General features: G+C 37.4%; 1 protein-coding gene across 1 annotated transcript; it reads right to left on the reverse strand.

Moving 5' to 3' along the window:
• Positions 1-2,853: 2,853 nt before the first annotated feature.
• Positions 2,854-15,206, reverse strand: LOC130889703 (acidic mammalian chitinase-like). The gene is made up of 11 exons (XM_057793600.1): positions 15,137-15,206; positions 12,449-12,478; positions 11,733-11,934; positions 7,849-7,905; positions 6,856-7,021; positions 6,030-6,154; positions 5,735-5,858; positions 5,283-5,468; positions 4,339-4,458; positions 4,110-4,251; positions 2,854-2,948 (listed from the first exon to the last, which is right to left on the reverse strand). Exons 1-11 carry the CDS (start codon positions 15,159-15,161, stop codon positions 2,854-2,856), a joined length of 1,272 nt encoding a protein of 423 aa, XP_057649583.1. The 5' UTR covers positions 15,162-15,206.
• Positions 15,207-15,508: the final 302 nt, after the last annotated feature.

Consider the following 15,508-nt stretch of genomic DNA (forward strand, 5'->3'; position numbering starts at 1 on the left):
GGCATTTGGAAGGAGAAAAGTGGTCTTTGTAACCCGACTGTACAATGATTTACTTATGCTTGTTCGACCATTTCTTTTCTAACAGATGGCTATGAGACTCAGTATTTTTATATATATCATGGTGATACTCACTCTCTATATTTGCTCCCCAATTTGAGCCCCAACTTGGTCATCACTTCACCAGATGTCACAGGGATAGGGTGATGAATGGCAGAGGTGCTGAGGGAACAGTAAGACCAGAGAAGAAAAATAAAGAATTCAAAAGCAAAACCTAGGACAAGAAAGTTTTGCATAACCTTATGGATTATTCCAAACAAGTTTGAATAAATGTACAACATCATATATTCTTCTTTCTAGGGAAGAATAAGCCAAAGTCAGCAAAGAGCTGAGTCAGACAATGTTGACAAAAGCAACAAAGGATATCTAAGACACATGACCTAAGGAGATAAACCAGAAAAATACAGCCACTCATATAGGGGTTCCCAGTTATGGAAACCTTTACTACTTTGAGGCCCTGACCCTAGCTGCCAACCAAACCTTATCAAGCCTGTCCCTGGGTAACGGTGTCTTCATCATTTAATCAGGACCTTGGAGAAAGCCTTGTGTTGGTCTGACACCAATAAACGGAAGGTATAGGTCTGAAAATGAGTACCCCCAAACTAAAGATATATGAAGAAACCACCAGTTTGTAAAAGAAATTAAAAATATTATATTTAAAGATAGTTTGATCAACTGTCCCATCCCAGAAAGCATGAGCTATTTAATGAAAATCTCAGTACTATGCATGTGATCTGTTCCTATGAGTTACTGGTCAGGGGTGTACCAAAGCACCACAAACCATACAGGCTATTACAATTGCTCTTGGATGCCCACCATAACTAAATGGAATGCTAAGATCCTATTGCCAAAGATACCCATTTTGGTTGTGGGTATCAGTCTAAGACTAATCAGGAAGCATTCACCCTGATAGCTAGCTCTCATAGCACTTGAATGTGCCAATCATGCTGATGGAAAGAAAAGACACCAGTGGTCCTCCCCAGTGCTGGACCCTGCATGCTACAATACCAACCTACCAGGCAAGGTGTAACCACTGATGCAATTATAAGCATAAATGTTCTGGTGTAACAAACTACTTTTTGGTTGTATTTGAGGCCTATACACAGGAGGAATTTTTTGTCTGGTATTGCAAATCTTATCAGAAGCCCATCATTGGGTCAAGCATAGACACAAGGGTGATCTTACTGGTGTTGTTTCTCTAGTCATATGGTCAAACTGCCTTTTTTTTTTTTTTTTTTTTTTTTGGTTTTTTGAGACAGGGTTTCTCTGTAGCTTTGGAGCCTGTCCTGGAACTAGCTCTTGTAGATCAGGCTGGTCTCGAACTCCCGAGTGCTGGGATTAAAGGCATGAGCCACCACCGCCTGGCTCAAACTGCCTTCTTTATGTTTATGCTGATACACAGACAATTGTGTTCCTTTCCATCTTCATCAGAGAAAAGCAGAGATGAATTAAGTGGCTAAAGTGCTGAAGAAAAGTATTACTGTGAGTGTTTAGATGTAGAGGGGATATCTGTCTCAACATACTTCTATGCAAGACTGAAAACTTTGTGGAAGAGTAGGTAGAAAGAATGTAAGATCTGGAGGGCTAGAATTAAAGCTATGACACAATGACTTTTTTTTTTTTTTTTTTTTTTTGATTTTCGAGACAGGGTTTTTCTGTAGCTTTTGGTTCCTGTCCTGGAACTAGCTCAGGCTGGCCTCGAACTCACAGAGATCCGCCTGCCTCTGCCTCGACACAATGACTTTTATTTATTTTTATTTTTTTTCCCCACCCACTGAGACAGTGGGTCTGATCTATTGGGAGCTCACCAAGGCCAGCTGGACTGTGACTGAAAAAGCATGGGATAAAACCGGACTCTCTTAACATGGCAGACAATGAGAGCTGATGAGAGGCCAAGGACAATGGCATGGGGTTTTGATCCTACTTCATGTTCTGGCTTTGTGGGAGCCTAGAGAGTTTGGATGTTCACCTTCCTAGACCTGGATGGAGTGGGGAGGACCTTGGACTTTCCACAGGGCAGGGAATGCTGACTGCTCTTGGGGCTGGAGAGGGAGGAGAAGAGGAGTAAGGGGAGGGGGAGAGGGGCGGGAGGAGGGGTAGGGAAATGGGAGGCAGGGAGGAGGCGGAAAATTTTTTTTTCAATAAAAAATAATTTTAAAAATCACAATGACTTTTAAATATGGCATTGTGCACATCTATTAACAGAGGCTATGGTTGCCTGTACCAAACCTGCAGAAGATCAAGATAATCAAGCTTTTATGTGGGTGTGAGGTGTCTGGAGGCCCCACATTTCATGGAGGAGCTATCAGTAGTTTATGGCTGCTGATTGACAATGAATCACTTTCATAAGGGTTATGGCAGCCAAGAGGTTGCTCAACGTCCAGTGAATAATACATTGCATAGGATCAGAACTAATTACAGTGAGGGAGAATTAAAATAATAGCAACCATAAGAAAAGAAGACATGGGATCAGTAGTGAGAAAGATTGGTGGGACCCAAAGAGAATAGGGGACAAGTAATGTGGCATGGGTGAGATCAAAATGAATTGTATATATCTATGTAATTATCAAAGAAAAATGAAAATATTATCTTAAAAAGAATAAATAAATATCAGTTTCTGTTGATTTTATTTTAGTACAATAGGTAGAATTAAGATGATCTTAGAAAGGGGCTCTGGGAAAGGGTAGCAGATTATGTTCATGTTTAACTCAGAAGCGTTGACTGGTCTTGATGAGATATTCTGTCTGGCAGTTCTGGACTATGATTTCATTGAGGAAGAAGCATATGGTATTTCTGTTATTTGCTACTAAGTAGCAACACAGGCTCCAAGGTCTCAGAGCTGCTATTCCTTCTTCCAATCACACTGGTCGGAGTAGAAGTTACTTTGCAACCTAAAATATAACATAAGAACAAATGAAAACATGATCTGAGCCGGGCGGTGGTGGCGCACGCCTTTAAACCCAGCACTCAGGAGGCAGAGGCAGGCGGATCTCTGTGAGTTCGAGGCCAGCCTGGTCTAGAAGAGCTAGTTCCAGGACAGGAACCAAAAAAGCTACGGAGAAACCCTGTCTCAAAAATTAAATAAATAAATAAATAAATAAATAAATAAATAAATAACATGATCTGACTGCTTTGAGACTAAAAGAGAACTAAAATGGGGAGGGATGGATTATGGTTACAATTAACAAAAGGGTCCCTAGGGTGAGATCACAAATTGCAAACAGTAATTATATTAAGCCTTTCTAGATCACGATTTCAAAAATCACCTCCCTTTGCTGGATAGTTTTATGTCAACTTCACACAAGCTAATGTCATCTGAGAGGAGAGAACCTCATTTAAGAAATTAATTTTATAAGATGTGGCTGTAGGCAAGCATTTTCTTAACTAGTAATTTATGGGGTAGGACCCAGTCCATTGTGGGTGGTGCCTTCCCTGGGCTGGTGGTCTTGAGTTCTGTAAGAAAGTATGCAGAGAAAGCCATGGGGAGCAAGCCAATAAGAAGTGTTCCTCCATGGCTTCTGCATCAGTTCCTGCTTCCAGATTCCTGCCCTTCATGAGTCCCTGCCCTAACTTCCATGATGAACAATGATGTGGAAGTCTAAGCCAAATAAATTCTTTCCTTCTTAAGTTGTTTTGAGTCAACCCTAACTAAGACATTTCCCACATAAGTCATATATGAACTACCCACTGACCATCCAGTGTATACAAAACCTTCCTGGGGGATGTGGATATAAGGAATAAACAAATACACTTTAAGAAAAAATTCTGGAGTTAATATAGACATTAGTAATTTCCATGAATGATAGTTTCGATTTGTTTAAGTACTTGATAAGACTTCCTATTACATATTTACAAGATGGTAGCTAATCTAGAAACAAACAAATCCTAAGTAGTCCTGACTTCTTGTAGAATATAAAATTGTTGGCATAATGATTAGTAGTTGGGGAAAATTATAAGAATATCACTGGGAGAGAGCATAGACATGTCAAGGCTTCTTTTGAGTTGGTGAAGGAACACTTATCTACCTTCATCATGCTCTCACTGTCACTTACTTGCACTGTGCACTTTGAGGGCTTTCTTCAAGGTGGAGGTCAGGGGGAATGTGCCCTGACCACAGAAAGAGCCAGTGAAGTCATCCATATCAATAGCCCAGATCATGGCACCTCCAAAACTGTTATTCTTAAGCCACTGAGCCTGGTTAAGGAAAAAAGGACAGCAGGAGTCACTTTGCTTCCTGGGACTCAGAGTCAGGGCCCAGCACATCAGCACCACTGACCTTACCTTGATATGAAAGCTCTTGATATTGTCATAGCCAACCCACTCATTACCATGGTAGGCATAGGGCACTTGTTGAGCAGCATTCCAGACCTGAGTGGCGCCATTGTTCAGGAAAGTGCAAATCTTAAAAAAGTTAAGAATTTCAGATCCTTTAAATCGTAATTCCATGTAAGAAAAAGTGTGTATACACAGTTGTTTTCCTTCCTTGTCTTATCTCCACAAGACTTTCCCCAATTCTCTAATTGATTACATTTGTAGTTGAGAATATTCAGATGTGTTTTATTTTGTTTACTGGATATCACACCCAAGGTCTTGCCAATAGTAAGTGCTATACCATTAACCTTCGTCCACATTTGTTGTTTTGTTTGTTTGTTTGTTTGTTTGTTTGAGAGAGGATCTCAATTTATACAGCTTAGACTCACTTCAAAATGGTGATACTTCTGCCTCTGTCTATCAAATACAGGGATAATGGGTGTGATGCACCATGTCTGCCAAACATATGAATAATATATCACTATGTGATATAAGCCCATTTTTATTTCTCTGGTACTGGAGAATGAAGCTAGGACTATATATGTCCTAGGCAAGAGATGAACAACTGAGATCTATCTCCATCTTAAGCTACTTTTTAAACATTCACAGATGGTAAATATTATAATTTTGTTAATTTTTAGTTCTGGAATTCATAGTAATCTGAGACTTTTGATTGTTTACATATTTTTTATTTATGGAAATATATAAATGTTCTTAGGAATATGGTGTGTAAATTGGAAGGACTGTGTTACTAACTTTTTATCATTTTTGGTTACTTAGAGACTATGGTATAAAAATTTAAGTCCTTGAAATAACATTCTGCTTAGTACAAGTAGGAGATAAAATGAAAGAGTCAGCATATTTTTCAGGTTTCGTACAAGAAATTCTCAGGGCATACTAAGCCACCTACTGACCTCATAGTAGGCCCAGAGTCCAGTTTTCTTTGTGTAGGGCCCTGGATGGCCACCACGATTGCTAGGTGCACCAATTCCAGTTTTAGAAGAGTCACTCAGGATGAAGGTATGTCCATATGCTGGGAATCCAACAATGAGCTTCTCAGGTGCTGCCCCTTTGTTCTTCCAGTTGTCCATGATGTATTTCTACAGTGGCAAAAGTTAGCTGTAGGACCCAAGCCACTGAACACCTATGATTAGTTATGCTAGCTCTTCCTTCTCTCAGTTCAAATTTCTCCATGCTAACTTAAAAGTGATTAGTTAGTTTCTTCTAAAAAATTTAATAAATATGAATTTATAGTCAATGAGACATGATTTGTGACTTAGGAAGATGACATTTGCATTATTTGTGTTGATGTTTTTTGCCTAAATCTCGATATGATTTGTCTCTTCACTTATCTGTGTTATCTTACTATGTTGTGGAAGGCCTTGATGCCAGTTTCAGTTGGAGATTTATATAATGGACTGTTTTCTCCAGTGTAGCCTTCCCAAGCTCCATGGAGGTCATATGTCATGACTTGAATGTAGTCCAAGGACCTATGTATAAGGAAAATTCTTAAAATCATTTCATATGGCTATTCTCCATACCTATGACAGCAAAGCACCTTTTACTAAACCTCCGAGCAAAGTCTTTGGGCAGCAAGACATGCCAAAGAAGAGAAAACTCTGCTCACATTGTACTAGTATAAGACAATGTGCATCACTCACTGTGACAGTTGTGGGACCTCATGGCCAGATTTGATTGTGGAGATGGCACCATCAACTGCGGCAGTGACCAACAGTCTGGGCTTTTTATTCTTACTCACCTCCTCCTCAAAAGCTTTACGAATTTCCTACAGAGTAATAAGGTATAGAATGATATAATTGAAATTATTTAACTCCTTAAACAAAATGCATGTTAAAGTGCTTTTACATATTTTATCTTAGTTTAGTATATCAGCATATAAATAAAGTCATGAGGGTAGATGCTGTTAATAAACTTTACAGATGCCTAATATTCACAGGTAACAGAGATTTTTCACAAAGTCACACAGAGAGCAAGTAGCCATTTAAAAACCAAGATAAAGTTTTTTTTTTTTTTTTTTTTTTTTTTGGTTTTTCGAGACAGGGTTTCTCTGTGGTTTTGGATCCTGTCCTGGAACTAGCTCTTGCAGACCAGGCTGGTCTCGAACTCACAGAGATCTGCCTGCCTCTGCCTCCCAAGTGCTGGGATTAAAGGCGTGCGCCACCACTGCCCGGCTCAAGATAAAGGTCTTAAACACCAATCAAAGCATCCCGGCATCATCATGCTCTGGAATTACACTGACTTTTATACTCTGGACCCACCTTTCATTTGTGATGCACTACTCGATGGCTGTAGCAATATGTCATTAGAAGTCACTTTGTAACTATGTTCACTTAGTGACAAGATTGTAGTCTGATGTCCCTTAGGGGATGTGATTTTTTGGCTTCAGTGACATTGTCAGGGGTGGGATCTTTGGAAAGAGAAACCTTTGAGTTTTCAAAACCTTTGAAAGATTCCTTCTTCCCTTACCTGTATCAGGACCGTAAAGAGATGCTTGTCCCTAGGAGGACTGCCATGACAGCCAGGATACTGCCAAAATAAGTTCAATCCATCAAAGCCATACTTGCGCAGGAATTTGATAACTGAAGTAACGAAAGACTGCCGACTCTCAGGAGTAGTGACCATGGTGACAAAACTAAGGAATATCCAAAGTAAATCATAGTAACGCTTCAAGAATCTGAACACACTAGAATACATATATTTTATTGATTAATATCTGCCTCTGAGCCCTTCCTACAGAGCCAATCAATTCTGTGGGTTTCTCTGAACATCCTGCTATAATGCCTGCCCTTGGAAGACATTTCATTTATTTTATTCTTACTTGTTCTAATTTTCTTTGAAATTGATCATATTGTTTTGAAAGCAACTAACACACTTCAACATGCTTGGTCTTCACATAGTTCCCAAGTTTGTATATTCCTAAAAATGTCATATTGCTTAAGCAAGTTCATTTCTTTTCCCTTCTTTCGAAAATAAAGAGCAAAGTATGCCAGTTGTTCCTCTGGCTTTGTATTTGGCGATACTTTTAAAAGGAAGTCTGTTAGCAATGAGGTGACTAAAGCTTAGGGGATAGAGTAGCAGAATATCTATCCTAATTTAAACATGAAGTACACACTAGTCTTTTAGTTAGTATTGAGGTTCCAGTATAAACATTTCTTTTTTCTTTTTTTTTTTTTGGATTTTCGAGACAGGGTTTCTCCATAGCATTTGGTTCCTGTCCTGGAATTAGCAGACCAGGCTGGCCTCGAACTCACAGAGATCTGCCTGCCTGTGCTTCCCGAGTCCTGGGATTAAAGGTGTGCGCCACCACCGCCCGGCTTAAACATTTCTTTAGTTAACATATTTACTTAGTGGAAACCCTTAGTAATTTATGTAACATTGGATAGTGTAAGGAAACAGATCATGCTGTGATAGTTTGTCTTTAGTAGTAAATGAATGAGAATTTCTCTGCAGAGTACTTACGGGGCAGCTCCAAAGTTCCAGCATCCAAGGGACAGGAGTGTTTTGAGCTGGTTGTTCCTTTAGAGCAACAGGAAAAAGAAAACTCAAATCCCAAGGGTCCTTCTAGTTAAAGGCTTAAATGTAGTATTAAGCCTTTTCATCTGATTCATTCTTTGCATGATATGATAAACCTGTGAACAATTTTCTCCACTACTGAAACTTTTATTATAATTTTTTTGCATTGCCATTATCCTAAAGAACATCAATGCCACTTGTATAAATCTAACATAAGGTACAGATTATTGTAAATTCATATTTTTATTTTTGAGATTATAATACAGCCAGGCAAAGGTGGCACATGCCTTTAATCCCAGAAGTCATGGAGGCAGAGGCAGGCACATCTTTGTGAATTTGAAGCCAACCTGGTCTACAGAGTAAATTCTAGAACAGTCAGAAATACATAGAGAAACCCTATCTCTAAAAAACAAAACAAAAGTAATTATAAAATAATTACATTTCCCCCTTGTCTTTCCTCTTTCCATATCCTCCCATAAACAGCTCCTCACTCTCCTTCAAAGTTATGTCTTCTTTTTCACTAGTTATTAATGTATGCACATATGTGCATATGATATATATAAGCATTTTATACATGAGCACTATATCTACATTTCTCCCATCCTTTCTTCTCTGCACTCCAACTCCTCCCAAGATCCTCTTCCGAAATACTTGCAAATAATGTACTGTTCAATATTTCTAGTGCTCACAACTTAATAGCACGATTATCTCAAATCCTGTCCAATGAAATAAAATGGTACATCTTAGTTGAGATATCATGTTTTCAGTATTGCTGACACTTAATACAAATTCAGTGGGTTGGAAATATACACATTCTTGGGAAGAGTAGTTCAAAATATCAATTTCCAAAGTGCAAGATTCATAAGGAGACAACACTAAACTTTTTTTTATTCTTTTTTAATTAATATTTCCACTGCTCCCCGTTTCCCATTTCCCTCCCCTCCTCCCAAATATTGCCCCCTCCCCCCACTCCTCTCCCCCTATCCCCACTCCTCTTCTCCACCCCCACACCATTCCCCCTCCCTTTCGATACTGAAAAGCAGTCCAAATTCTCTGCCCTGCGGATGGCTCAGTGGTTAAAAGCACTGACTACTCTTCCAGAGGACCCAGGTTCAATTCCCAGCAACCACAGGGCAGCTCACAACTGTCTGTAACTTTAGTTCCAGGGGCCCCAACACTCTTGTACAGATCTACACAGGCAAAACACCAATGCACATAAAATAAAAAAAAAATAATTTCTCCACTTGGCTATCTATCACCCATCTCTCCAACGTTTCTAACACTAAACTTTTAAGTGCATTGATTCTTCCTCCTCAGAATCCTAAGGAAGAAGATTATGCTGGAATAGGTACTCACATATTATCGGGTTATCTGTGATGCAAGAAATCTAAGAGGTTTTTGCCATTATAAATAATAGCTTATATTCTTATAGCTGCATGCAGGATAGTAACATTAATCATGGTAGAAGTTGTCTGTCTTCCTTGTCTTACATGTTAATTAATATACTTAATAGATCTGTAAATTACAAGTTACCAGGAATTGTTTCTCTTTCCACAAAATATTATTCTATTAGAATGCAGAAAACTCTTCTTATGTGGAAAGCCCTTCTGTATGCTGTGAATATGTCTTATTACCATTGGTGATTTGGCCAGTAACCAGGCAGAAAAGAGCCAGGTGGGAAATCCAAACAGAGAGACAGGGAGAAAGAAGGCAGAGTCTGTGAGTCACCAACAGCCACTGGACAAGCAAGACATGAGTAACCATGAGCCTCATGTTAGATATAAACTAATAGAAATGAGTTAATTTAACGAGACCAGCCTGGTCTACAAGAGCTAGTTCCAGGACAGGCTCCAAAACCACAGAGAAACCCTGTCTCGAAAAACCGAAAAAAAAAAAAAAAAAAAGAAAGAAAGAAATGAGTTAATTTAAGATGCTAAACCTAGTTCGTAGGAAGCCTGTGTCATTAGCCAAAGTTTTTTAAATAATATGAAGCCTCAGAATGGATATTTGGGAACTAGCAGACAGGAAAGAAATCTTCAGTTACAATCTTCTGATTGTTGAGCTATTTAATGTCTAATTTATAGGATGTTCGACCTCTCCCTTTCTGATACAATTAATTGATATCATGGTGGTTTTGAGTGATTAAAAACACTAAAAAAGGAAAAATAGCTAATTTTAAACACTAAATGGACTAGGTGATAGATGTTAGTGTGTATTTCTCTGCAGGTAGAATTATGAAATTGCACCACTACCTCATATTAAATGCAAAAACCAAACCAATGTAGATTAAAGACACAAACGTAAGTTGTGAAACTATAACACTCCCTGAAAGGAGCATGAGTAAGTCTGCACAAATTTGGCCAGAACAGTCATTTTTTTAAGAAAGATATCCAGAAAAATAAAAACAAAAAGAAAGATTTTCACTGGGATTGCATCATAACACATCTTCCCACAACACAGGAGACACAGTTAGCAGACTAAAGCGACAAAACTGGAGAGCAATAGGAAATATTTGAAGACCATTTATCTGGTAAAGGGTTACTATGCATATATATATATCATAAATCAAAACCTTTGAGAATAAACAACTTGAGTGAAAAATGGGCTGAAATAACAATTAGACATTTTTAAAACAAAACAAAACACTGGTAAGTATATGAGAAAAGTACCTTAAGTTCACACAAATCAGAAATAATTTGATTAAAACAATATTGAAATATCACTTTCACCAGCTAGAATGACTATAATAAAAATATAAAACATGACAATATTGTCAAAGAAATCTATAAAGAAAATATTTAGATGTTATTGGTACAGGTATAATTTAATGTAGCCAATAGAGACAACAATCTAAATAATCCTTTAAAAGTTACAAATAGAATTGTCATTAAATCCAGAAAATTGACAAGGTGATTTCTTTTCAACATATATGAAATCAATGTGTTGAAGAGATAGTACTGATACTATAAATTTCACAAAAATGTAAGATATAAAATCCTTATTGTATCCTCAGGTGAATAAGTAGGCAGAAAACATATGCTGTATGTAAGCACTGAAGTTCAATCATAGAAAAAATGAGAAATTTGTCATATTTAACAGTGTGCATGAACGTGGGAGAGACACTGATAAACAAAATAGGTGACATACAGAAAAACAAGAAGTGAGTGGACTTTTGAATATTTAAACTCAGATGCAAGAGGACTGGTACTTATCACAGCCTGGTCAGAGAAAAGAGGATTAGGTTAGTAATACATACATACAAAATCTAATTGATATAGAAAATTAAATTTCAAGATATCACATTTATTTAACATGTTTCTGATAGTTAATAAATAATGAGCAGCATTTTAGAAACTTGCAAAAGTAGATTTGACTATTAAAAGTAGATTGTTCAAGGGCAGGGAAGATGTCTCAGTGGATACATGTACTTGCCATCAAATCTGATGACATTAGTTCAATTCCCAGTGCCCTCAAATGTAATGAGAGAGCTAATCCTACAAACTGTCCTCTGACTTCCACATGTGTGTTGTGACATGCCTGTGAACATTCATTCACATCTACAGACACAATAAATAAATGTAATACATTTTATACATGTATTTAAGGCAACACATATATTAATAAAAACAAGAAACACTTTGTAATACAAAAATGTTTCAAACTATTATTGTTTTAGTGATAAAGTATGTCATTTTGTGGAAATAAAAGGCAACAGCTAGGCAACTAAGTCTCTACCTCAAATCCATCAACTCTGTACTGTTAAGAAGCATTGACATGTGGCAATTTTTGACGTCACAGACACTAAATTACACATCGTCTCTTTCCCTTACCTTTTCTTTAAGTTATTAAAGTTTTTGTAGTCATCTGAGGCTTTCTTTTTGGTCATGGTGATATTGTTTTTCCAAATTCCAGCAAAGGAATAGATTAGGTGAGTACATAGGCAAGGGTCAATGTCATCAGGCTTAATACCTTCCACATCTGACTGATACTGAGCCCAGTTGTTGAAGTAACACATCAGCTGGTAGGCAGAGTCTGTGAGAGGTGAGGAATAACAGGCTTTTTATAGAAGCTGATAACCTGTGTTCATAGTTCGTCCCTGCTTCCTTTCTTTCCTATACCTCAGAAGCCTGATTTCTGGTTAGAAGTGATTGTTGTGAGAACTCTCACAGACTGACACATAATTCCAACTTAGGAACAGCAACTGATTTAAAGTAGGTTATGTTCAATTTGGAAAAATTCATTGAGGGAGTCTGGTTTCCTTCAACTTGTAATAATAGGGATCCAGTTGCCATGTGGAGCGAGGTAGATATCAGTTTATAGCTCTCTAGTGATCTTGCCATATGTGATAGCAGAGGTAACAGAACAAATAGTGGACTCTCCACAAAGGTAACCCATTTCCTTCTTATGTTACCTCTTGGTCATGTTTTTTTAAAAAATAAATATTATAATATAATTAATAATCACCTATATTAAGAATATTGGATTATAAGTAATTTAGGGAGATCTGAGGCTTTGTTAATAATAAAACATAGAGCCAATGACTTACCCAGATGGGCATTCAGTAGGAGGTTGAGACCTAGAAGCAGAAAACACATATTTAGCTGCTGTTCACTAAGATCTTATTCAAAAGCTTGTAGGCTTTTCTGATTATTATAGATTGTCACGTCCTCAGTACTACTTTTCAGCTATGCCAAGTAGCGATCATTTTAGCAAATATACCCCCAGCCTCTTATTTCTCTACTCAGAACTAGCCATAGGCCTGTCTTCTACCTTCCATGTTATACTTTCATTGAATATAAAGATTATTGAAGATAGTTGAAAACACATTAAGAAAAGAAATGTCAGATATCTTTATACAGCAGCTAGTATGTATTTAGCCAGAAAGCAAGGTGGCAGTTTCAAGAAAAGAAACCATTTCAACATTTACACAGAGCAGTATGTTCTTGGCCTTCAGAATAACACCTAGGCTACATGTGACTGCTTCTCTCTTGCCTCTGTTCTGCATTATTTGCTAAATCTGTTATAGCTGCATACTTTACTCAGTACATTTAAATACTTCTTTGGGGCCCCTCAAGAATTCTTTCAGAATTTCATCAAAGTGCTATAATCTCATAGGGAGTAGTACTATTTAAAGGTATGGCTTTGTTGGAGTGAATATGTCATTGTTGGAGGAAATGTGTCACTGTGTGGGTAGCTTTGAGGTTTCCTAGGCTCAGGATACCACTCAGTGTCTCATTGACAAGATGTAGAACTCTCAGCTCCAGCACCTGCCATCATGGCGCCAGGCTCCCTGCCATGATGATAATGTACTGAACCTCTGAAACTGTAAGCAAGTCACCCCAATAAAATGTTTTACTTTGTAAGAGTTGCTGTGGTCATAGTGTCTTTTCAAAGCAATAAAAATGCTAACTAAACAGCCTGTAACTCTTTAAAAGTTCCCTAATCTGTCTTGAGTCTTCTGCCAGAAAATTATCATTATGTTTATAACATCAATCTGAGAATATTTTACCAAACTGCTTACCGAGCTAGTGCTAAATTGGTCTTTAATATCTCCTTCTTTCCCCCATGATGTTTTTTTTAATATTTATTTATTATGTATACAATATTCTGTCTGTGTATATGTCTGCAAGCCAGAAGAGGGCACCAGACCTCACTACAGATGGTTGTGAGCCACCATGTGGTTGCCGGGAATTGAACTCAGGACCTTTGGAAGAGGAGGCAATGCTCTTAACCACTGAGCCATCTCTCCAGCCTCAATGCACTATTTAAAGTGTAAATGTAATGATGTTTCTTTTTTAGAAGTCATTAAGTGGGCTTTAATAAACATTGGAATGATTTTTAAAAGAAAAAAATAAAATACAAATTCAGTCTATCCAGAGATTACATGTTCAAATCTGCCTCTCATTTCAAAGACTGAATGTACTTAGCCTTATAACATACAATGCATCACCTAAAGCAGAGAATTAGAGTTCTCCAGAAGCCTTGAGATGTTTTATATGAAGCCTTGAAGCTTCTTGAAAAACCCTATGAAATGACACCAGAGTAACAATGATTTAAGACTCAAGATGCCTCTCCTCAGATTAAACACAGTTCATTTTCTTATGACAATATCTTACTATGGAACTTAGGCTAGTTGTGGCATAGTTTCTTTTGTCTCAGTAACTTGAGTCTTGGAATTATAGGCTCTAACCACCATCAAGCTGAACAGACCACTATTGCTCTATTTTACAGATTAAGGTTGATGTTTCTATCTAAAAAATTTCTGAATTTCAGCAAAGTTCGGAAATTACAGATTTAGCACAGATAGTATATTTTGGAATTACCTAAAATATCTAAAAATCATGCTGTGTTAATGATTTAACTGCTAAGGGTTACACTTTATGTCATCACTGACTTAAAAGACTATACAGGGTGACTAAGGAATAATTCTGAGTAACTTCTTATGTAGTTTGTACTGCTGATCTTCTTCATCTTAGACAAAGCTATTCTATGGACATAACCAAGTAAATAAAAATAATACCAAGAAAGAAACTTAGTTCACTCAACAGAGGGAAATCATGCCAAGAAACACAGCCAATTACCTAGGGCTAGTAAAGTCTTGGACCTTGGAAAAGAATGTTCAGTTTCTACCTTACTAAATCAGCATATTTCCTACATACATAAAAATATTTAACCTTCTACCTACAGTTAAATATTGTTCTTAGTGCTCATTAAACAAACATCTCCTTGTAGAAGATTGAGACTATTAAAGAAAAGCACAATCGATAACTGATCAAAATTCAGAGAACAATTGACTATATGGTGTCCCAGCCCTAACTGATACATCAATAATATAACACCTATGTCAAGGCCTCAAGGATAATAGTAGAAGATGTGGGTAGAAAGATATGAAGAGCTATAGGAATAGGGAAATTTCTGAGATTTTGTCACATAGAAATGTGAGATAAACTACACCTATGAAGTCTCATCTGCATTGTGGCCAGAAAAGGAGCACCAATATCAATGTTACCATTAAAGAGGGTAATTTCACCTGCTTTCAACCCTGCACAAAGAACTATGGCCAGCTAGCAAATGTTGAAAGTAAGAAAAATAGTCTTCCCTAGGGAATGTCCTGAAATTGGTAATCCAATAGCAAGCAGTCAGCCCAAACATCATATACATACCAAAAGCATTACAAAAATAACAATAAAAAAACCAAGTAAGAAGAAGTCTCTAGATCTGATTATATACTCACCAATGATGAGAATGAGCTTGAACATGGTTGCCTTCAGTACTGACCCAGAACAGTCTTGATTAGTTTTATATAATATTTTTGTCCCTATTAACCACAAAGGTTTTCAAAGAAAATGTTTACTAGACTATATGTGTGGCTAATTGGTAAATCAACAGGTCCCTACTACTGATTCTGCTTTTAATGCCATGCCTCCTAGTAGGAGGTAGAGTACACAGTAACAAAAAAGCACTCTGATGCTTAAGAACCTTTCCCCCACATCCCAAGGCGTAAACATCTATTAAGATACTACCATCAGGTTTTATTTCACAGAATTTTTATACCTGACACCAAAGTATGTTTCTATTGGCAGGTAAACAATAGAAACCTTTGGAA

Source organism: Chionomys nivalis, chromosome 18, assembly GCF_950005125.1.
Source record: "Chionomys nivalis chromosome 18, mChiNiv1.1, whole genome shotgun sequence".
Lineage (NCBI taxonomy): Eukaryota > Metazoa > Chordata > Mammalia > Rodentia > Cricetidae > Chionomys > Chionomys nivalis.